This window comes from Festucalex cinctus, chromosome 1 (genome assembly GCF_051991245.1).
Source record: "Festucalex cinctus isolate MCC-2025b chromosome 1, RoL_Fcin_1.0, whole genome shotgun sequence".
NCBI classification, from domain to species: Eukaryota; Metazoa; Chordata; class Actinopteri; order Syngnathiformes; family Syngnathidae; genus Festucalex; species Festucalex cinctus.
Genome location: NC_135411.1, coordinates 32,342,406 through 32,367,034, shown reverse-complemented (window position 1 = coordinate 32,367,034; position 24,629 = coordinate 32,342,406). Strand labels below are relative to the sequence as shown.

The window sequence follows — 24,629 nt, the reverse complement described above, 5'->3', positions numbered from 1 at the left end:
AGATTATTTCCTTTCTCTTTCAGCCTTTTCTTTATGGCCAAATATATGTCCTCTCCTCTCGTATGTGTTTTCAAAGCTGTGATACCCAAAATGTCCTTTATAAATGTTTTAGTCTCCTCGTGATAGAATCGGACATAACACCATTGTCCATCTGGGCACCTCCAACAGAAGCTCTGCTCTTGTTGTTGTTGTTGATTACAAGGGAATTTGACGGACCTTAAAGGGATACTTGACTTATTGAGCCATTTTCAGCAGTAAACGGTTAATATTTTTGTCTATAATTAATGTGATAACTTCATTATTTTTCATGTAAAATTCATAACTTTAAAAAGTAATTTTTCTACTTGCTGTCAACCATGATTACAACACCTGTGCTGAGGAAGTATGTAACGACCAATCATGGCTCACCTGTTTTCTGGGTTTGGTCACTAAACTGAGCCATGATTGGTCGTTACATTCTTCCTCAGCACAGGTGATGTCATCATCAGTCAACAGCAAGCATACAAACTACTTTTTTTTTTTTTTTTTTTTTTTTTTTTTTTTTTTTTTTTTGAAGAGCTCAGAATTGTTCATTCGGTAGTCTTACCGATTCAACGTCTTGTCATCATTGCTCTTTTCTTTTCTTTTTTTTTTTTTTTTTTTTTTTTTTTTTTTTTTTGTGTGTGTGTGTGTATGTGTGCGTGCGTTTGCGTGCGTGCGTTTGCGTGCGTGCGTGCGTGCGTTTGCGTCTGTGCGTTTGCGTGCGTTTGCGTGCGTGCGTGTGCGTGCGTGCAAATACTTATAAATTTATACTCATTCATTCACCTAAAACCTTATAAATATCCCATTACCCTTCGCCTTAACCAGGTACTTCAGAATCTTGCCAGAGTCGTGAGATTTAAATGGTCAGGAGACCAGAGAAAAGGTCAGAAAAAAAAAGAAATAAAGAGAAAAGAAAGGTAAATCAAAGTGACATCCAGCACCGACCAAACACTTCCTGCCTTCCCCATGATTACAAAATCAAAGTCTTACGCCAACCCCGGAAGCCTCTAAATTCCAGCAAATTTAGCGAGATCTCAAGAGCCCAGAGGAAAAACTAAAGAGAGGAAGGAGGGAAGGATCGATAAGGCAGAGTGAGATCAATAGAAGCCAGTACATCCAATCCATCAAAGTGAAGTCCAGCACCAACAAGACCCCTCCTGCGTGGTTACAAAACCGGAGTCTTATGCCAACCCCAGAAACCTCATACTTCTAATAAATTAAGATCTCAAGTGACCAGAGGAAAAACTAAAGAGAGGAAGGAGGGAAGGATAGATAAAGCAAAGTGAGAACCACAGACACCAGCACCAACTGATTCAAGGGGCTGTGGGAGGGAGAGGGTACTTCTGTTGAGTTTCAGTAGATGCTGGTGCGACGGATCTGGCATGCATAAGGACCACCACCAAAGAAAGAAGCCGTCAACCGCGGTCCAGCAAAGCGAGCACCCCCCCCCCCCCCCGGAATCCCCAGGCCGCGGCAGCACCAAGGCCACCCCCAAGCCACCCGAGCGGACACCGGTCGGCGAGCCGACCCAGACACCCGGAACACCCCCGCCCCAGCCCCGGCCCACACCCCCGAGCCCAAGGCCGCAGAACGAGGCCCAGCGGGCCCCCACAGCGCCCCACCGGTCCCCAGCCCCCATCCCCCCACGACCCCCCCGCACCCCACCCAAACCCGCCATCCACCACGACCCAGGCCCCACCACCCCCGACCCCCAAACCCCCGAACACACCCCGACCCCCAGCACCCAACCCCCCACCCACCCATACCTCCACCCCCCCCCCAAACAAGCCGCCCCCCCCCCGACGGCCGCCACCCCCCCCCCGCGAACCCGGCCCCCCGCGAGAACCCCCCCCCCCCCCCCCCCGGAAACCGGCACCGGGCAGCAGCGCAGAGAGGGAAGATGTGCCCACCCCACCTCCAGCCGCGCGAGATTTGCACAGCGGCGGGAGGGGGGAAGCAGAGGAGGAAGCACCAGGGGAGAAGGCGGAACACCAGAACACCGAGCCCGGTGGGGAGAGGCCCCGGTCGTCACGCCAGAGTACAAGTGACACCTAACCCTGTTACTGAGTCCGCCAGCTCGCCGACTGGCGAGCTCTACCCTTACACCGTGAATGTGGCCCCACCCAGTGTATATACAAGTGTGTGCGTGTGGTGCATTAAAATTGGGAGCAGGTGAGTCGGAGCAGAGGGAAAAAATTTCCCCTATTCCGACCCACCCGTATCCCCCCCCAAAAAATGAATATGTATATGTGTGGTGCATTAAAAAAGGGAATGGAGGGACAAAGTGGTGGGGCAGGGACACAAATGGGGGGGACCACAGCGCTGCCAGGCACTGCAGTCCATCCCCTCTGATGGCTCCCCGCCCCAACTCACCCCTCCCCTTGGACGTGAGGTGCATTAAAATTGGAGGGGAGTTGAAGGGTGAAGACGGTGTTTCCACCCTTCCCCACCCCACCAAGAAATGTGTTGTGTGCCCTATGTGTATATTTACAAAGTGTATAGTGCAAGCTAGTGAAGTGAGTAAGAGGAGCGACCAGCGGGGCCTCACCCAACCCGGCGGGTGTAGGTGGCACGCCCGCCCCCCAGCACCCCCACCCCCCGCCGCCCCCCACCTCATCCACCCGGCACCACAATGGGCGGACAGCCAGCGCAGCAGGGCTACCGGACAGCCCACCGGCCACCGGAGCCCGCCCGGGGCGCCAGGAGTTATACCGGAGCGGGGCAGGCCCCAAACCCTCGCCCGGCCCCCGGAGCCCGACACCCGGGCCGGGGAGGGAGCCCCAGGCCCAGGGAGAGGGAGGGGGAGGGGCCGCAGGGCAGACAGGGAAGGGGGGGGGGGCGGGGGAAGCGGGGAGAAGACGACAAGAAGGCGAAAGGGCGGCTGCAGGGCAGGAGGCGGGGGGGGAGAGGAGGAGGGAGGGCGACAAGGGAAAAGGGACCGGGAGGCAGAGGAGGATGGGCGGGAGGAGGCGAGGAGGGAGAGGCGACGGGGGGGAGGAAGGGGGAGGGGAGAGGGAACCACGGGGCACACCGGAGGCCCACCCACCCCGAACCGCGCCACCGGGCACGGAGCAGCGGACCGCGCCGGGACGGCACCGCCCCGGGCACCAGGGGAAGCACCCCAACACCGCACCCCACAGGGGGCCCAGGGAGCGGCCAAGACGCAACCGCCACCGAGCAGACAACGGGGGGGGGGGGGGTGGGGGGGTGTAGAACCACCCCCGCCCGACCACAGGGGACGGCGTCAAGAAAATTGACTAATTAGCATGCAGTAACACCAAGTGTTGATGCTTAGTGCCCACTAGAAATAGATCTTAAGGAGTTATTGAGTATAGTGTCGTATAGTGTGGTATGCTCGAGCCCACTAGCAGCAACTAGGTTCCTGACTATATAAAAATAAAAACAATCAGATACAAAATACCAAATACAGGAGCAGCGAAAACAGAAGTTGTAACGATGTGGTGGCTCTCGTTAACAGGCAGAATCTTGGCAGGATTAAGTTGCCAAATTGAGATTAAAATATTCTATGTACATAGACCATATTTGTTTAAATCTTGATACTTGATTTTTATTTAAGGCAGAGATTTTTTCCATTGAGATATAATTTATTAGTAAGTTTAACCAGTGGTCGATATTTAGAGATTGTTTATTTTTCCAATTGACAAGGATTATTTTTTTAGCAATAGTAAGGGCTATAAATATAGATTGAGATTGTTTACATGGTAGCTCAGTTATTGTTAAGTCACCTAGTAAACACAATCTTGGAGATAAAGGAAGCCTACAGTTTAATATATCAGCGAGCTTTTCCAAGATTTTAGTCCAGAAATGCAGCACTGGAGTACATGACCATAAAGCATGAAGATAAGTATCGGCAGTGTTTTGTGAGCACTGGAGACAAATGTCGGAGTCAGAGAGTCCCATTTTTTTCATCATATATTGTGTAATATATGTTCTATGAAGTATCTTATATTGGATAAGTTGCAAATTTGTCTGTTTGGTCATTTTAAATACATTTTCACAGATTTGGGTCCAAAAGTCTGGTTCCGGAACTATAGACAAGTCTTTTTCCCATTTTAAAGTCGGTAAATACGTTTTATTTGTGTATAAAAATAACTTATATATTTTTGATATTTTCTTTATTGTTGTTGGAGAAAGCTTTATAATATCTTTAGCTAAGACAGGCAGTTGGAGCGTATCCTGAAGTGTTGGGATTTGTTTCTTAACCATATTTTTAACTTGCAGATAATGTAAGAAATTTCCCTTTTTTATTTCATATTTCTGGACCAAGTTTGTATACGATATAAACTTATTATCTGAGAAAAGATGATGAAGGTGTGTAATTCCTTTCTGCTCCCATAGGCTTAAATGGAACGACTGATTATTAAGTTGAAAGTCGGGGTTATGCCAAATGGGAGAGAGCCCACAGGGCGCCAATTGGGAGTTTGTAATTTCTAATGCCTTCCACCAGGCAGTCAGGGTGGCGGCTATCATTGGGTTTTTAAAACAATTATGTCGTCTTATTGATTTTGTAATAAAGAGTAAATCTGACAGTCTAAGATTATTACAATCCTTCTGCTCCAATTCCAACCAACAGTTAGTATCTCTGTTGGGTTGTGTCCATAGCACAAGATATTGTAGTTGATTAGCTAGATAATAGTACATAAAGTTTGGTGCCTCTAAACCTCCTTTAGATTTACTTTCCTGAAGAGTAGATAGACTAATTTTGGCTTTTTTTTTATTCCAATAGAATTTTATGATAGCAGAGTCCAGCGATTGGAACCAGTTAGACGTAGGTTTAAATGGAATCATTGAAAATAAATAATTAATCTTTGGTAAAACTTTCATTTTTATAGTAGCTATCCGTCCTATTAAAGAGATCGGAAGATTATTCCAGCGCTCCAGGTCACTACGGATACTATCCAATAATGGTGAAAAATTTAAAGAAGTTAATTCAGTTAACTTAGGTGAAATTTTAACACCTAAGTATTTTAAATTACCTGTAGGAAAGGAGTAGTGTGGATCCTGACTTGTAGGATTCCATGAATTTTCTGTAATAGGTAATAATGTTGATTTTGTCCAGTTAATAGAGTAATCTGATAAGTGAGAGAATTTAGTTATTAATTTAAATGCTTCCCCTAGCGAGATAGCAGGTTCTTCTAAATAGAGTAATATATCATCGGCATATAGATTAATTTTATGTTCTATTGTCCCGGAGTGGATTCCTTGGATCCGTCTATCCTGACGTATAGCTAATGCAAGCGGCTCAATAAATATAGCAAATAATAAAGGAGAAATTGGGCACCCTTGTCTTGTTCCCCTTTGTAAAGTAAAACTCTGTGATGTAATCCCATTAGTAGTAACTGTAGCTTTAGGAGAATCATATAATATTGAGACCCATTGAATGAATGACTCCCCGAAGCCGAATTTATTTAAGACAGCAAAGAGGAAGGACCAGTTAACTTTATCGAATGCTTTTTCTGCATCCAGCGAAATGACAACTGCCTTTTTATCATACCGCTGTGACATACTAATCAAGTTAAAGAGTCTCCTAATATTATTAGTAGAATGACGACCTTTAATAAAACCTGTTTGATCACTATGAATAATTGTCGAGATTACCGTCTCTAATCGAGATGCCAAGGCCTTAGCGATAATTTTAATATCGGTATTAATTAGTGATATCGGTCGGTAACTTGACGGGAGGGTAGGGTCTTTTTCTGGCTTTAATAAAAGTTTAATTGCTGCTATATTCATATCTTGACGTATATCACCTTTACTTTTAATTTCAGTTACTACTCTTAGAAATAATGGAGCAAACATTAACCAGAAATGTTTAAAAAATATAGCCGGAAAGCCGTCTGGACCAGGTGCTCTGCCATTAGGCATACTGTCTAAAGCACGATACAACTCATCTATAGTAAGCGGGGTATCGAGAATATCTTTATGTTCAATAGATAACTGAGGTATATTTAAGCTGTTTAGGAATTCCTCAATATATTCAGGGTTAGGTCTATTAATTTCTGTGTATAGATTTCGATAATAGTTATAAAAAATATGGTTAATTTCTTCTGGTGATTGTGTGCATTCACCATTTATATCTTTAATAGCCGTTATAAGAGATTTTTCCCGATTCCGTTGAAGTTGATTTGCCAGGAATTTACCTGATTTATTATTATGTTCAAAATTATTATATCTCAACTGTTGTATTATAAACTCTGTCTTTTTAGATAACATGTTATCTAACTGTATTTTTATATTCTGTAGTTCTATCCATATTTGATTATTTGGGTTTAATACATATTCATCCGTTAGTTGTTTAATTTTATCTTCCAGGTATTTTTCTAATTTTTGATCCTGTTTCTTTTTATAAGTTGAATATGATATAATTTTCCCTCTAATTACCGCTTTCCCTGCTTCCCAGAGAAGAGATGGAGATATATTTGGAGAGTCATTTATTTCCAAAAAATCTGCCCACTCCCTTCTAATAATTTTATCAAACTCTACGTCTTTCAGTAATGAGATGTTAAAACGCCATATCGGGGGAGGTTTAAAGGTAGAGTCAATTTGTAGAGTGAGGGAGACTGGTGCATGATCACTTATAATTATAGAATGTATTTTTATAGCAGTTTTATCAACAATAGAATTATTTGTAAGGAAAAAATCAATTCTTGAGAATGATCGGTGCACAGCAGAGAAGAAAGTAAATTCCTTCTTAGTTGGGTTTTGAAGTCTCCAGCCATCGCTGAGGCCAAAATCCTCCATATATTCATCTATTACTTTAGCGGATCGTAATCGCCTTGTATATATCGTATTATTAGAACGATCTATTAACGGGTTCAAGACCGTGTTAAAATCACCTCCAATAATAATAGTAGAATTTGTTGCTAAATCGAGTAACCGAGAGAAAAATTCATGGAAAAAATCAGGGTCATCATTATTTGGGGCATATAAGTTACCAATTGTATATACTTTATTAAATATAGTTACCTGGATAATAATATATCGGCCCTCTAAATCTGTTACTATATTATTTAGAGTAAAGAATAAATTCTTATGTATAAGTATAGAGACACCTCTTTGTCTACTATTATAGGAGGCAGAGTAAACTTGACTAAAATTTTTATCTATAAATAATTTTTCTTCTGATTTTTGTAAGTGGGTTTCTTGTAGGAGACAAATATCTGCCTTAAATTTTGAGAGATGGTCTAAAATTTTTATTCTTTTTGCCTGGGAGCGAGCGCCACACACATTCCAGGAGACCAGAACTAATTTCTGCATACAAGCAATATAGACTCAGTCTTATGTATACATCTATATAAGCTGCTTATTAATATTAACATATTGTAGGATAGCAAAAGAGTAATTAGGCAATTTATATAATTTATATAAAGAGAGAGATAGCAAGTAGATAAGTATAATAGTGAAGAAACGTGGGGGGAAGTGAGTGTGAAGGAAATCTGTGGGGGATTCAACATAACAATACACCAGTAAATGGTGACCTAAGCGAGATTATTATTATTATTATTAATTTATTTTTTTTAAGAATATATTTCTATATTATTATTATTATTATTATTATTATTATTACTATATAGCCTATGCATAATATAAATTCATATTCTATTTCGTAACCCATTATCCATACATATACATACATATACATATACATATATATACATATATACACATATACATACACATACATATACATATACCTACGTCAAATAATCACACAATGCTCGGCTCTACCAATTGTCAGTTAGAACAGCCAAGGGGTCGAGGTTGGGTTTCGGAATAGCTGGCCGTCGATATATAATTTATCAACGACCATCGAAGTCCGTTTACCCTCCTGTCTATTTTGTTTCATGATAGGAAACAGTACTTTTCGCCGCTCGTTTATCTCTCTTGGGAATTGATCATTCATCCCGAAAGATGTCCCTTTGAGCTCCCGTCCTTTACTTTTTACCAATTCTTTATGTTTAAAATGTTCGAACTTAGCAATAATAGGACGGGGCTTATTGCCCTTACGAGCTCCGAGCCGGTGTACACGGTGAAAAGAGATATTATTTACCGTCTCCTGTGGGATCTTTAGCGATGATGTCATGAATTTTTTTATCTCACCCTCTGGATTATCTGGAGAATTTTCGGATATACCTGAGAATATTAGATTTTCCCGCATACTACGGGATTGAACATCTAAGACCGTTTCCTTTAGCATTTTATTTTCCTTTTTAATCGTCTCCAACTCGGCTGTGACAGCGACGAGAGAGGAGCGTAGCTCGGAGTTATCGCATTGGAGATCGCTTACCTGTTGGCTAACGAATTCCAAACTTGCCTTTAATTCTTTGACGTCCTCGCGGATAAGACAGAGGACGTCAAGTTTTTTATTTATGGAATCCAGCATACTCACCGATACGTCGGCGGTTGCTAAATCGTCCGTGTCTGTTGACGAGTCATTTTTCCTTTTTTTTTACAAACTACTTTTTAAAACTCCCACTCCCACTCCCAGCCATTTTCACAGAAGCAGTCCCGTTCGCTCCCGGCTGTTTTACTAGATTTTGACTGATTTTGCAAGACCCACAGAATATTGTGTTCTATTGCTATAAAAGCATGTAACCTATCAAAAGAAAGATTAAAGTCTCTTCTTTCATCAAGAAAAAAATGTATGTTTCTATCTGTTTCCGTTTTGCAGCAATTAGCATTAGAAGAGTACGGAGCCGGCGTAAGGTGACATGGTAGAAAAAAAACAAAACTTTGCGTTCCCAAAGATTGCGAGGGCACCGCAAAAAACTTTGCATGCCCTCGCAAAACAACTTTGCGTTCCCTCGCAAAACAACTTTGTGCGAGGGAACGCAATCTTTTCGTTCGAACGCAAAGTTGTTTTGCGAGGGAACGCAAAGTTGTTTTTTTCGCCTGCCATGTCACCTTCGCTGCGCTGTAAACACTTCCGTGTCATCTTCCCTGTGACCAAAAGCGACGTGTAAACAAAGCAGTGGAAAAATACATGCTCCATCCTAGTCGCTTTGGGAAAGCTTTCCCACTGTTTTGTTTCATGTTTACAAACGTTCCATCCTCGTCGCTTTTGTTCACATGGAAGATGACCCGGAAGTGTTTACGACGCAGCGAAGGTGACATGGCAGGCGAAAAAAACAACTTTGCGTTCCCTCACAAAACATTTTGCGTTCAGATTGCGAGGGAACGCAAAGATTGCCTTCCCTCGCAAAAAACTTTGCGTTCCCTCACAAACTTTGCGAGGGCACGCAATCTTTGCGTTCCCTCGCAATCTTTGCGAGAGAACGCAAAGTTTTTTGCGAGGGAAGGCAATCTTTGCGTTCCCTCGCAATCTGAACGCAAAATGTTTTGCGAGGGAACGCAAAGTTTTGTTTTTTTTCTACCATGTCACCTTAGGGGCTCCGTAGAAGAGAGCTAAGTTTCATCAGTTTTCACAAATATATTCAAAATTGTAATTGAGCTTTTTTTTTTCTCCATGGCCCTGGTTGATCGCCTTTGCTCTGCTGCCACCTGCTGGCCGTTTGTGTAATAACTACCATTTCTGCAACCGTTCTTTGCAGTTGAGAGGCTGAATCAAAGCCATCTGTATTCTCTAGCATAAAAAAACAAAACAAAAAACATAAATGCGTCTTTGGGACACTTAGAACATTAAAAAAAACAACGTATTTACACGTTATGGGGAGCAAATCAGTTAAAGGTACTAATTGTACATGAAAAATAAGGAAGTTACCACATTAATTATAGTGTAGCGAGCAGTGACGGGAGTCGGAGGCAGAGTGTTGAAGTCCGGAGCCAAAGACCGGCGGTTTATTGATATCAGCTTCTCATCGTTTAACAGCAACAACAACTCACTCTGCGCGAGGCTCACAGACCTACCAACATTTTGTTCTTTTATCCTTTCATCCTTTCATCCCAACAAACTCCCCCTTCGTCCCAACGTTCCGTGGGTGAATTATGTTCTAATCACTACAATAGACAAAATATTAACTTTTTACTGCTGAAAATTGCTCAATGACTCAAGTATTGCTCTCCTTTCTCTTCAAATAGCATGTCTGCCATTGCTTCCAAACATTCCAGAGTCAGTTAAAGGATTTTTGTGTCGTTCCCAAAATCCACTGCACATATAGAGTGAGCAGTGGTAGGCAGATACACGGGTGCTCGTAGCGCTCGATGCCGGTAAATTTTAAGCATACGCCTTATTCTATTCACTTTTCAGTGTCTAGTTTTCGGACTTTTGACAACGCCATACTTTATCTCGTTTGTTGTGAGAAAGAGTGTACACCGAGAAACAAACAAAAATTTGCGAGCTTACCGGACCCTGGCTGTGTCAAAGAACCCCTGGTCAGGCATAGCTGGCCTCGCGCGCGCCTATTCAAAAATCGTCTACCGGTAAAACTAAATATATTTTCCCAGCTGTATGAAATAAGATTCAAAATCCACAGTTGTTCAGGTAACCACCAATCAGGGCTCAGCTTGCAAACCCGACATGGCCATGACTCAAACGGGTGAGCCGTGATTGGGCATGGAAAAAAAACAACTTTTTTTTTTTTTCCCCCAGTGGTATGAAAATAAGATTCCGCTCTCGCAGTAGAGAATGAGAAGCTGAAATGCTTTAAATTTAAATAGGCACCGTGTATTATTAATATCGGGGTGGGCACATCAATGAAATTCGAGCTACATGTAGTCTGAGCTCGGGATAAAACAAACACACCAGGAGCATACAATGACAAGTTTAACCATAGCACACGGCTAATAATTGATCAATTTTTTTCTGAAGTATATTATCATAATATGCAATTGTGCGCAGTGCAGTTCTGATTCAGCAGAGCCATCCACATTTTGTTGTTGCATGGCTGAGTCAATCGGCCCATGCTGAGAGAACCAATGTAACTTATTTTGAGAGTATTTTGCTTCATTTTGAGGTGTCCAAACTGAGACAAGCTAGACATGTTTATACTTAATTTAAGATATTAATAGAAATTCAAGGTTTAAAAATAAGTAAATTGTTAAAACAAGTTAAATGCTTAAATTTAAGATTTTATTTTTGCCAATTGCGACATTATTTGCAGTGTGTGTGGCTTCCCGGAATCTTGAAAATAAAAACGTTGTTTACAGGACGCCGAGCAGGACTTGGATGCTTTCGATGCTTGCTTTGTAAGTGACCCCCGAGCCGCGTCCTCGCGGTCAGTGACATCCAGAAAGTGGGCGTGGCCCAAACATTGATGAAATCACGTGACTCGTGCTGGGACACGCCTCCATGATGTCATAATTATGAGCTGTCAATAAATGTGGGCGGGGCTCCTCAGCCTGCTTCCTGTTAAAGAGGGTGCCAGTCAAAGGGTCGAAGGTCAGGTTAATGTGTAATGGGGGTGCAAACAGCACAGGGAGGTGGCGCTAAAATAAAGGAAAGGAAAGAAGTCCCGAAAAAAGAAAAATCAGGTTTAATTTCAGAGACGCCATGAAAAACATCAAGCCGCTCGCCATCCTTATCTTCATCAACCTTGTCTACGTGGAGCGTGCACGTGAGATTTGCACACACGCGCACACGTATGTTCTTACAGTAACGATGACTCGCATGCATGTTTGCTTGTGTAGAGGGTACGATGTGTTTTGCACGCTTCGAGCGGTCATCAGGCAGGTGTGACAAAGCGCTGGGCGACATTGATGAAGAGGTCTGTTGTCTCAACCCTCACTATGCTTACCTCACCAAAAATGGAACCTGTCAGTCCTGTGGGTCAGTACGCACACATAATACACACGCACACACACAGTAATGTCCAGAAGCAGCATGTTCTTGTGTGTGTCAGTCCTGTAACGTGGTCTGACTGGTCGCCATGGTCACCATGTACCACCCTGTGCGGGGAAGGCGTCACCCAGAGAAGGAGGAAGTGCTTCGGCATCGGCGCATCAGAGTGCCACAACAACCAAGCTGCGCTGGAGACCAAACCTTGCGACGGCACATGCTGCAGTCGTAAACGTAAGCACGCACAATTGTTCGCACATAAACATCGGACATGACCCATCCAACTTAGTAGGCAGGACTAGTGCTCATTCAGCACCTATCAAATGGGAGGCGGCACTTCCAACTTCCGGGTGTCACACACTTGGACTGTTTCTGGGTGCTGTTTGCTATAGAGAAGTGTTTTTCAACCCTGGTCCTCAGGGCGCACTATCCAGCCCGTTTTCCATGTCTCTCTATTTGCAACGCAGGTGATTCCAATGACAGCTCATTAGCAAGCTCTTGAGAAGCCTGTTAACGATCCTCACCTGCGTTGGAATCGGGAGACATGGAAAACAGGCTGGATCGTGTGCCCCGAGGACCAGGGTTGGGAAACACTGCTATACAGGACCAAAACTGCCAAAATTCTAAATGACTAAATCAATAATTAAATAAATGACTAAAAACAGATATAAAAAATAATGTCAATTGTCGAGGTGACAGTGGACAAGATAGTCGTCCATTGTTGAAGCCCGTGAGACTTCCTTGTTCGCCAAGCTGCTCACTCGACCAATGACAGGCAGTTTGCAATGGCGGAGTCCAACCCAAGACACGCTTATGCTGCATTCGAGGATGGTCGGATATATCCGAGTTGTTTTTTCCCAGTTCTGACCTGAAAGCGTTCGAGGCGAAAGTAAACAACCAAAATGGCGGCTAGTGGTGAATTGTTTTTCATTTTGGTTCTTAAAACGAATTTCTGACCTCCAGCAAACTTAGCTTCTCCTAATTTTGCTTCATTTATTGTTTTTATCTTATTTCATAAGCATTCCATACAGTTCAGTAGCTCACCGTATAATTTCATGCAGGGAGAGAGCGGCATACTATCACGGTCGTTGCATTACATGACGTTATGTCGAATATTTATGAATGAAGAAAGCTATCTAGTTTTCTGCTCAAGTAAATTGTGTTTTACCATTCACAGTCACAGTTTACAGTTTCCAAAGGGGTCACCATTGTAGAGTGATGTTACTTGTAGTCAGTCAGTGAATTCAGGGTCCTTTTTTTTCCGACTTCGCAGGTGGAATTTCCGAGTTCAAGGGGACTTTCCTGTACACACTTCCTGGTTTGTCATTTATTTATTGATTTAGTCATTTATTTATTTTGAATATTGGCAGTTTTGATCCTCCACAGTTTGCAACGTGTGGGCCGCGTACCGTTGCTTGCGCTTCCACCCTTGTGCTCCTCGTTTACGCGTTCCCGTCGATGGGTCCGAGTGTGTAGTGTGTCTGTCTCAGTTCTCCGAAGCATTTCAGAGAGCTCGAGCCCATCAGGGGCGCAGGGTTACAAGCAGTGGCCGGAAACGGCGTCGGTGTGTGACTTCCGGAAGTCGGTTGCATCTACCCCATAGCCGACAGCAGAAAACATACACTCAAAAGTACAAAACTGCACCTTGGGTGACTTTTCAATCTGGAATTTTGTGTGCATCAGAGGGGTGGAGCCCGTGGCTTCCGTGGTCGCCTTGCTCCCTGACATGCGGAGGCGTTGGAGTCAGGAAGCGTGCAAGGGTTTGCTCCGTCCCTCCCGAGTGCATCTCAACCTGCGTGGGCGACACCAAGATGGAGATGATGTGCAATCCCACCGGCAAGTGTCCAGGTGTGTCTTCGTCATCATCATCGTTATTCGCAGAACCTCTTGCTTAGTTTTGGTATTTTCCCCCATTTTTTTATTTTTTAACGTGATCAGACACCCAATCGCAATTTTGTTTGAAAATTATTATTTTTTCCTTGGCAAATATAATGACCATAAATTAGTCAACAGCAAATTATAATCAGAGAGGGATTTATGAGTTAAAAAGACACTGGTTTAAAAAAAAAAAAAAAACTTTTTTTCTAGCACATCAGGTTTTTGACATATTTTCATGTTTTGGTTTTACATTTGAACTAGAAAAGCTTGTGCAATATGGATTTACCTGGCATGTGTCATTTATACTTGTGATTTAGAAACGAAATCCACCTCTTGCTAAGCCTACAACTAGTGCTGTCAATGCTATTAATGAAAACCTGGTGTGCTCAAGACAAAACGAGAGCAGATTCAACAAAAAATTTGTATCTCTAATTAAAAAATGTAATAAAAAATTTTGTGTCACGACGAGGAGAGGTAGGACCCAGACGCAGGATAAAGGTAGGCCACAAAGGCAACAGGTTTATTGCCGGTCAGCAGCTGTCTCCTCTCACACTGAGAGGAGAAAGGGGAATCAAAAAGTGGATAACTAAAAACGCTCCACTGGGGAGGAAAAAACAGGCAAAAGGTATAGGGGACAACAAAAGGCGCTCCGCTGGGGAGGACAAGGCACAAAAACAAGGCAAGACAAGACAACAAGGCACCGGGAACAAGGACTCGAGGACTGTGGCACGCTTCCATGCACTGACTGTGTGTGTGACACTTCGGCAACGGAGGGGAGAATGCAGGTGGCTTTTATTGTGGCTTGATTGGTGGCAGGTGGTGGTAATCATGGGCGGGGACCGGTAATTAGCAAGCTGCAGGAAGAGCAAGTGACCTGGGGTGAGAGGAGAGTTAGAACTTTCAAAATAAAACAGGAAACATGACTATAAAAATAAAAGCATGGGCCGTCACGCCGGTGGCAGCGTGACAGTACCACCCCCTCAATGGCCGGCTCCTGACGGCCATCCGACACAAAGAGTCCAAAAACAAGGGCGGGCGGAAGGGGGCACGGAGGTGGGAACACGGCCCACCCATCCGTCCCAGACAAAAAGGCAGTTCAGGAGGGCGTCCTCGACGCCCGACAATAGAGTCCCAGCGGGGCCAGTCAGGAGGGCGTCCTCGACGCCCGACGAGAGGTGAAGGCAGCCGCAGGGCTTGCGCCGCCGGGACTTTGGGCGGCGCCTGGCGAGGTTCCGGGACTTTGGGCGGCGCCTGGCGAGGCTCCGGGACTTTGGGCGGCGCCTGGCGAGGCTCCGGGACTTTGGGCGGCGCCTGGCGAGGCTCCGGGACTTTGGGCGGCGCCTGGCGAGGCTCCGGGACTTTGGGCGGCGCCTGGCGAGGCTCCGGGACTTTGGGCGGCGCCTGGCGAGGCTCCGGGACTTTGGGCGGCGCCTGGCGAGGCTCCGGGACTTTGGGCGGCGCCTGGCGAGGCTCCGGGACTTTGGGCGGCGCCTGGCGAGGCTCCGGGACTTTGGGCGGCGCCTGGCGAGGCTCCGGGACTTTGGGCGGCGCCTGGCGAGGCTCCGGGACTTTGGGCGGCGCCTGGCGAGGCTCCGGGACTTTGGGCGGCGCCTGGCGAGGCTCCGGGACTTTGGGCGGCGCCTGGCGAGGCTCCGGGACTTTGGGCGGCGCCTGGCGAGGCTCCGGGACTTTGGGCGGCGCCTGGCGAGGCTCAGGGACTTTGGGCGGCGCCTGGCGAGGCTCAGGGTCTTGAAGGCGCTGGCGAGGTTCAGGGGCGAGAGGCGGCAGCAGACAAGGTTCAGGGGCGAGAGGCGGCAGCAGACGAGGTTCAGGGGCGAGAGGCTGCAGCAGGCGAGGTTCAGGGGCGAAAGGCTGCAGCAGGCGAGGTTCAGGGGCGAGAGGCTTCAGCAGGCGAGGTTCAGGGGCGAGAGGCTTCAGCAGGCGAGGTTCAGGGGCGAGAGGCTTCAGCAGGCGAGGTTCAGGGGCGAGAGGCTGCAGCAGGCGAGGTTCAGGGGCGAGAGGCTGCAGCAGGCGAGGTTCAGGGGCGAAAGGCTGCAGCAGGCGAGGTTCAGGGGCGAGAGGCTGCAGCAGGCGAGGTTCAGGGGCGAGAGGCTGCAGCAGGCGAGGTCCAGGGGCGAGAGGCTGCAGCAGGCGAGGCTCAGGGGCGAGAGGCCACAGCAGACGAGGTTCAGGGGCGAGAGGCCGCAGCAGACGAGGTTCAGGGGCGAGAGGCTGCATGTGGCTCACCAGTTCATGGACCTGGCTTGACAGCTCCTCCAGCTGCGAAATCACGGCTTGCTGAACCTTTTCCCGGTTGGCAAGCCGGACCTCCAGGCTCTGTAGCCTAGCCTCGACCTTTCCTGCTGGGTCCATGCTGGCCGAAGTGTACTGTCACGACGAGGAGAGGTAGGACCCAGACGCAGGATAAAGGTAGGCCACAAAGGCAACAGGTTTATTGCCGGTCAGCAGCTGTCTCCTCTCACACTGAGAGGAGAAAGGGGAATCAAAAAGTGGATAACTAAAAACGCTCCACTGGGGAGGAAAAAACAGGCAAAAGGTATAGGGGACAACAAAAGGCGCTCCGCTAGGGAGGAAAAAGGCTCAAGGCAAAAGGGGTAACTAAAGGCGCTCCGCTGGGGAGGACAAGGCACCAAAACAAGGCAAGACAAGACAAGACAACCGGGAACAAGGACTCGAGGACTGTGGGACGCTTCCATGCACTGACTGTGTGTGTGACACTTCGGCAACGGAGGGGAGAATGCAGGTGGCTTTTATTGTGGCTTGATTGGTGGCAGGTGGTGGTAATCATGGGCGGGGACCGGTAATTAGCAAGCTGCAGGAAGAGCAAGTGACCTGGGGTGAGAGGAGAGTTAGAACTTTCAAAATAAAACAGGAAACATGACTATAAAAATAAAAGCATGGGCAGTCACGCCGGTGGCGGCGTGACATTTTGACCAATATGCTATTGGTGTAAGCTTTCCTCCCTTTATTCAGAGAACTCCCACTTATTAGTAATATTTTTGCCTGATTCCCCAATTCTTCTTCTTCTTTTTTTTCTTTTCGGTTATTTTGACACGACGAGGAGAGGTAGGACTCAGACGCAGGATAAAAGGTAGGCCACCAAGGCAATAGGTTTATTTCCGGCCAACAGCTGTCTACTCTCAACTTGAGAGGAGAAAGGGGAATCAAAAAATGGAAAACTAAAAACGCTCCACTGGGGAGGAAAAAACAGGCAAAAGGTACAGGGGACAACAAAAGGCGCTCCACTAGGGAGGAAACAAGGCTCAAGGCACAAGGGGTAACTAAGGGCACTCCGCTGTGGAGGATAAGGCACAAAAACAAGGCAAAACAACAAGGCAACAGGAACAAGGACTCGAGGACTGTGGGACGCTTCCATGCACTGACTGTGACACTTCGGCACTGAGAGGAAAGTGCAGGTGGCTTTTATTGTCTTGGTTGATTGGTGGCAGGTGGACATGATCATGGGCGGGGACCGGTAATTAGTGAACTGCAGGAAGGGCAAGTGACCTGGGGTGAGAGGAGACTCAAAATATCAAAATAAAACAGGAAACATGACTATGAAAATAAAAGCATGGCCTGTCACGCCGGTGGCGGCGTGACAGTACCCCCCCCCTCAATGGCCGGCTCCTGACGGCCATCCGACCCAAAGAGTCCAAAAACAAGGGCGGGCGGAAGGGGGCACGGAGGTGGGAACACGGCCCAACCCTCCGTCCCAGACAAAAAGGCAGTTCAGGAGGGCGTCCATGAAGCCAGACAAGAGTCCCGTCGGGAACGTTCAGGATGTTCCTGATAGAAGAGTCAGCGGGCGGTCTTGGCGAGGCGTAGCAGACGTGGCGTGGCAAGCTTGGCGGACTTGACGAGGCGTGGCAGGCTTGGCAAACGTGGCAGACTTGGCGTGACAGGCTTGGCAGACTTGGCGAGACGTGGCAGGCTTGGCAGGTGTGGCAGACATGGCGCGGCAGGCTTGGCTGACTTGACGAGACGTGGCTGGCTTGGCAGACGTGGCAGACTTGGCGTGGTAGGCTTGGCTGACTTGACGAGACGTGGCTGGCTTGGCGTGGCAGAGCAGGCTTGGCCGACCTGGTGTGGTATGGTAGACTTTGGCGTGGACGGCTTTGGCTTTGACGGCTTTGGCTTTGACGGCTTTGGCTTTGACGGCGTGATGCAGTGACTTGGCGTGACCTGATGCAGAAACTTGGCGTGACGTGATGCAGAGACTTGGCATGGCGTAAGGTCTTCGAGCTGCGCCCGGCGAGGCTCGGGGGCTTGAGGCGGCGCCCGGCGAGGCTCGGGAGCGAGAGACTCAAGGGTGACCAGGTTGACTGCGGCTGAGGATGCACTGGTCGCTGATTGGTCCAAAACGTGATCCCTACAATCTTTTCCCCATTCCAGTACATTCCCGGAGTTCCAGTCGATTCGGGGGTTGTGTTGACGTAGCCAAGGATATCCCAGAACCAAAGTGGAAGACGAAGCTTGGATTACGTGGAAACGGAGATTTTCGATATGTTGTCCAATTCGTACTTCCAGGGGTTCGGTGATGTGGGTGATGCTGAAGAGCTCCTTGCCATTCAGGGCTCTGGCCTGGATGATCCGGGGAAGGGGTTCGGTGGTGGCTCGTACTTGCTTAACGAGGCCCCAGTCCAGGAGGCTCTCGTCGGAACCGGAGTCGATGAGTGCTGGCATGTCAATGGTCATAGCATGGTGGCGTATCTGGGCTTGCGTGATTCTTTGTGTCTTAGCAGGTCGGGGTGACGGGAAACTCACCGGTGAACCTCTTTTCACGGTGCAAGTTCCCACCAGATGACCAAGTTCACCACAGTAGAAGCAGCGGCCTTCTTGGCGGCGACGCTGTCGCTCCTCGGTGGTTAACTGGGCCCGACCAAGCTGCATGGGTTCCTCCTCGACGTTCCGCACTTCCCTTGGCGCTGGTCGGGGAGGCAAGATGAGCTGTGGCATTTCGATTTCCATTGGCGATGACAAGGGGGTTGGTTCCACCCTCCCATGGTGCCCGCTGGACTTGGTCAACTCCCGTCGGCGATGATCAGCACGAATCGCTAGGGAGATCAGAGCATCCAAGTCGGTAGGAAGGTCCACGGGTATCAGGAGTTCTTGGATGGCGGGTGAGAGTCCTTTCAGAAAGTGGTCCTGTAATGCTGTGGAGTTCCAGCCACTGTTTGTGGCCAAGGTGCGAAAGCGGATTGCGTAATCGCTGACGGGTTCTTTGCCTTGTTGGAGCCGGCTCAATGCTCGTGCCTTCTCTCGGTCATTGTTGTCGGGATCAAAGACCTGGCGCAAGGCGGCTTGAAAATCCTGTACATTTTGGCAGACCGAGGAGCCCCTGGCCCATTCCGCGGTTGCCCAGGTCTTGGCTCGTCCAGTCAGGTGGGACACCATGAAGGCTACCCGGGACCGAGCTGTGGAAAATGCCTGTGGTGAGTGTTCAAAATGGATGTCACACTCCGTGAGAAAAGTCTGACATTGTCCAGGTTCACCGGAGTATCGTTCTGGGGAGGCCAGTCTCAATCCTACCCCGGTGAATGACGTGGTCGGGACAGAGAGTTCGGGGAGGGGTAGCTGTCCGGTGGGGGCTGGAGCTCGACGCCGCGATTGGCTCACCAGTCCGTGGACCTGGCTCGACAGCTCCTCCAGCTGCGAAATCACGGCTTGCTGAACCTTTTCCTGGTTGGCAAGGCGGACCTCAAGGCTCTGCAGCGCAGCCTCGACCTTTCCTGCTGGGTCCATGCTGGCCGAAGTGTACTGACACGACGAGGAGAGGTAGGACTCAGACGCAGGATAAAAGGTAGGCCACCAAGGCAATAGGTTTATTTCCGGCCAACAGCTGTCTACTCTCAACTTGAGAGGAGAAAGGGGAATCAAAAAATGGAGAACTAAAAACGCTCCACTGGGAAGGAAAAAACAGGCAAAAGGTACAGGGGACAACAAAAGGCGCTCCGCTAGGGAGGAAACAAGGCTCAAGGCACAAGGGGTAACTAAGGGCACTCCGCTGTGGAGGATAAGGCACAAAAACAAGGCAAAACAACAAGGCAACAGGAACAAGGACTCGAGGACTGTGGGACGCTTCCATGCACTGACTGTGACACTTCGGCACTGAGGGGAAAGTGCAGGTGGCTTTTATTGTCTTGGTTGATTGGTGGCAGGTGGACATGATCATGGGCGGGGACCGGTAATTAGTGAACTGCAGGAAGGGCAAGTGACCTGGGGTGAGAGGAGACTCAAAATATCAAAATAAAACAGGAAACATGACTATGAAAATAAAAGCATGGCCTGTCACGCCGGTGGCGGCGTGACATATTTAAAACAAATATATATATATATATAAAAATAAAAATAAAACCTGGTAATTGTAATACATGAGCAATCTGTTGCAGTCAACCCCAAATCCCCCACAATTTTTTCTTACATGTTTTCTCTAAATATGGGTACGAAACCACTAAGTAGGGCGAGTAGTTGAGCCTTCCTGGAGGTGAGTGATGTAGTTAGTAGCCTTCTACTTTCATAGCATCATGACGACATTGCTAAAGCAGCACATCCAATGAAGACTTTTGCCCATTACTGCATATGTTCATATGTGTGCGCGCAGTGCATGGCGGCTGGACATCATGGTCGTCATGGTCATCGTGTTCTCACACGTGCGTGCTCGAAGATGCGCCGCTCCCGACCAAACAGCGCCATCGCTCTTGTTCGAACCCCGTCCCCTCCAACGACACGGCACCACCTGGTGACGCTTGCCATGGTGATGAAACCCAGCGACAGAGCTGCAACGACATCCCAAAATGTCCCGGTAGGTTGGTGGCACATTTTCACACACGACGAGCAAGTGGCATGTCGGGCTTGCATGCACAAGGTTCCGGGTTTGAATCTGAGTTTGTTCTCTGAGGTAATCTTCTCACGTTGTAACGTGTTTCTTAGTGGATGGCAACTGGGGGGAGTGGTCACCGCCAGGCCTTTGCCACGCCCAATGTGGGGAGGGGCTTAGATTATCCATCAGGCAGTGTGATCAGCCTGCGCCCAAATATGGTGGACGACACTGTGTGGGATCGAACGCGCTTGCCAGCATTTGTCACATCACTTGCGCCAGTAAGCACACACGCACATGCGCACACACTCACACATGCTGACATGAGTGTGATTGACAGGTGATGGGAACTGGTCTGGTTGGTCCCATTGGACTGAGTGTTCGGCTTCCTGCATCCCAGAAGGCGGAGCTCCCGTTAGGACTCGAAAGCGCTCCTGCTCTAGTCCCTCACCTTCACTCTTCCCCGCAGGTGAATATTACCATGGAAACAGCAGACTCACTCACTCACTCACTCACTCCCTCAATTTGAGCCATTTTAGAACTATTTTAATACGTGGAAAAGTGGCATAACGTTTTACCGTCATAAAAAGTATTATAATGTTACTCTCCTCATTTTGCTTTGTTTTGATCTCTGAACTGATGAGATGCATCAAAATATATCCCACATGGCGCTTGTTCGAGGATGCAAGGCTCCACAATATTGTAGTAATCCTTGACTGTGGTCAAATGTCCACACTTATCCCCTAACCCTTCCTTCACTACATAGCCCCGCACTATATACAGTATATAGTGCCGACTGCCCTCATTCTGTTTGGCGATTCGGACAACCAGCTCACTACTTTCTCTTTGCCTTGTGTCACGTGACCACCGTACTTGTTATGACTCTCCGACTATTTATTGTGGATGAAAATGTTTGAAAACTGTACTTTATTTCCGTAGGATATATTTAAACACATCTCTTTGATTCTCCATGTTTTTTTCATACTTGCAATGCATTGTGGTGTGGTCTATAATATCAACCAGGTTGAGTGAGCATCGATAACTGATCTGTATATATCACTGGATAGCCGATAGGCCAAGACTTTTGAAGCCACGAGGCCGCCACATTACTCCTCTCAAGAAACGTTTCTCGGCTTACGATCCTATACATTTACAGTATCGAAATTGGAGAACATTTGAGACAGTACAGTGTTTTAAATGTATTAAACTTAATCAAGAGGACATTTTACACCTTGCCTTAAATACATGTATAAATTATATGCTTAATGATGTTTAGTACAGGAGGAAACTTGTATATTTCTATATTAAAGAATTATAACTGTAATTCAACAAAAGACGCCTCTGCCAAATCTAATATTGAGGACTAAGGAAATGAGTGGTAAAAGAAAAAGGTGGTCTTCCAAGCAGCACATACTTGTTATTTATTTATTTTACTTTTTTTTTTTTAAACTTGTGAGAAATATAGTGACCACCCCGACACAAAACAATCACCCCGCCTCCGGCCTTATACTAACTGCCTACGCGTTGTATATGTCTCATCTGTACGTATACCTTAACGTTGCGAGGGTCCACCAGTGGGCCTTGCGGCCATCTTGGAAAAAGATGGGCTATGCACGTCACCAGCTGGATACGACTTGCCCTGATATATTTTGCATCATTTGAAAGTTGAGCTTCTGGAGATTTGAATGTTGCACAACCATTGGTAAGATACAATCATAGATCGAGTCTGGGCTTCGGCCTTCCTGGGTGGAGTTTGCATGTTCTCCCCGTGCCCGCGTGGGTCTTCTCCGGGTACTCCGGTCTCCTCCCACATTCCAAAGACACGCATGGCAGGTTAATTGGGCGCTCCGAATTGTCCCTAAGCGTGCCTGTGAGTGTGAGTGGTTGTTTGTCTCTGTGTGCCCTGCCTACTACTCAAAGCCAGCTGGGATAGGCTCCAGCATCCCCACGACCCTTGTGAGGAGCATGCGGTTAAGAAAAAAATAATAAAATATATATATATATATATATATATATATATATATATATACATATTACATCTGCGGGTAGACCACTAAAATGCCGTGCTGGGCTGCAAATGGCCCCTGGGCTGGACTTTGGACACCCCTGCCTTAATTACGCCTTGTTTACTTTATAATACTTAATAATTACATTAACGGCTCTTAATTAATGAATAAAAACTCCTAATTTGGGGTGAATCCAGGCAGCAGTGTAATTCACATTTGGTTGTAAAGGTTGCTTGTGACGGTGTCTTCGGTTGTTTTCACAGGCAAGGATTGCCCTGGCAACAGCACGTCCACGGAGGCTTGCGTCAATCTGCCCCATTGTGCCGGTACGACCGCAACCTTGGCCCCTACCACTCCGCGTCCACCGGGTTGACGTCTGTTCGTTTGTCGGCAGTGGACGGCGCCTGGGGGCCCTGGTCAGCCTTCTCGGCTTGTCCCGTAACCTGCGGCGTCGGAGTTGAGGTGACGAGCAGGAGCTGTGACAGCCCCGCCCCCAAATACGGTGGCCGGCCGTGTCACGGTGACCACCAGCGAACTCGTCTTTGCAATACCATCGTCCACTGTCCAGGTGCGTCCTCGCCAGGTCTTCATGTGTCCTCACTGGACACCCGTGCCTTGAGATACCGGTTGACCATGCTCTTATCTCAAATCACCTTCCCCCTATTCAAATACCATTGCTAACAAATGCCAAGCAAACTTTGCTACCATTCAAATAACATTTGCTGATTTGGTCCGTAGCATGTCAGAAAAAATCTTGATCATTGTTATTTCCAAAGAAAAAGGTGTTTGTTATTGTCTTATTTTGAAAAAAAAACACAAAGCTACTCAGTCTGCTCTCGTGTAGAAGAATATTTAGTGATTGAGAGTCTGAAATTCCAATGATATGGACAGTTTCAAAGTCACACAAGGTCTCTAATATGATTCATTGATTAGCAAAATAGTTGTCGATCAATTAGATAATTTATTGGTTGCAGATTAATCAATTAATTGTAGCACCATTACGTATCAGTAATGCTACCCATCTAAATGTTTTGCTCCACTGTTTTGAAATTCCTTTGCTTATAAAACTGTCGATGCTAATCATTAGCATGTCAACGGTGTTATGCATTTTTTTTGTTTGCATGAAACTAGTGGAATTCGGCAAAGCTATGTGCTTGTTTTAAATACACAATCATGTCTAAGTATGAAATCGTCCCATCGGCAGCTCGCATCTGGAAAAACTTGTAAGCCAGGTGACTGGTGTCTCAAGGCGCCACCGTGTCTTGAAATGAACCAAGCGTGTGCGTGTCCTGCAGTGGACGGCGTGTGGTCCGAGTGGTCGCCGTGGGGCAGTTGCACTGGCGACTGGGGCAAAAACATCAGCTGCAAGCAGATCCCCGGACAACAAACTCGAGAGCGCAGTTGTTTGCATCAGGCACACGGCGGCGCCATCTGCGGAGGAGACGACAACAGCCTCAGCCAGTACAAAGGATGCTACGACGTCAGCAACTGTGATGGTGGGCAAGCGCACGTTAACACACAGACCATATACAAATCAGCTCACAGTAGCTCAGCTGGTTTGTTTTTGTGTGCGCGTGTGGCAGTCGAGGGAAACTGGGAGGGCTGGGAGCAGTGGTCTCTGTGTAGCCCGGTGTGTGGACAAGATTCTAAGCGCACCCGGAAGAGGAAATGTTCACCTGTCTACAGGAAATATCAGTAAGAACATGACCTCCAACCATCAACACAAATTTGACAATTGTCATTTGATGTGTGTGTATGTCCGTATGTGAATTTGTCTGCATGTTTGTTTCTGGGATTTTTGTCTGTGCATGTCTACACATACCTGTGTTTGTGTCTGTCAGCTCCATCATCGGGCGTCGGGGCAAGCCGACCTTTTTTGGGACGCCGCGGGTGAATTGCGGGTATACACCACCGCAGGAGATTCAGCCTTGTGTCAATGTTCCCGACTGCACCCCCACAGAAGCGTGACGATATTGATGATTGGTGTATGTGTTCTCAATAAAATTGTAGCGCCTCATGTCTTCAATTATGGTAGACTCGCAGCAAGAGGCTTGTGGCTTTAATACCTACTTCGTCTTCACACACGCAAACACAACGACAAAAGGATATGCGAGCAATATAAAGTTAAGAA

The 24,629-nt window shown here is 47.1% G+C and overlaps 1 protein-coding gene across 1 annotated transcript; it reads left to right on the top strand.

Moving 5' to 3' along the window:
* The first annotated feature begins 9,510 nt into the window (after positions 1–9,510).
* On the top strand, positions 9,511–24,544 carry LOC144023929 (properdin-like). The gene is made up of 12 exons (XM_077529895.1): positions 9,511–11,555; positions 11,629–11,767; positions 11,841–12,010; positions 13,460–13,624; positions 20,277–20,477; positions 20,606–20,773; positions 20,833–20,961; positions 22,762–22,824; positions 22,893–23,066; positions 23,794–23,994; positions 24,082–24,193; positions 24,340–24,544. Exons 1-12 carry the CDS (start codon positions 11,492–11,494, stop codon positions 24,464–24,466), a joined length of 1,713 nt encoding a protein of 570 aa, XP_077386021.1. The 5' UTR covers positions 9,511–11,491; the 3' UTR covers positions 24,467–24,544.
* Positions 24,545–24,629: the final 85 nt, after the last annotated feature.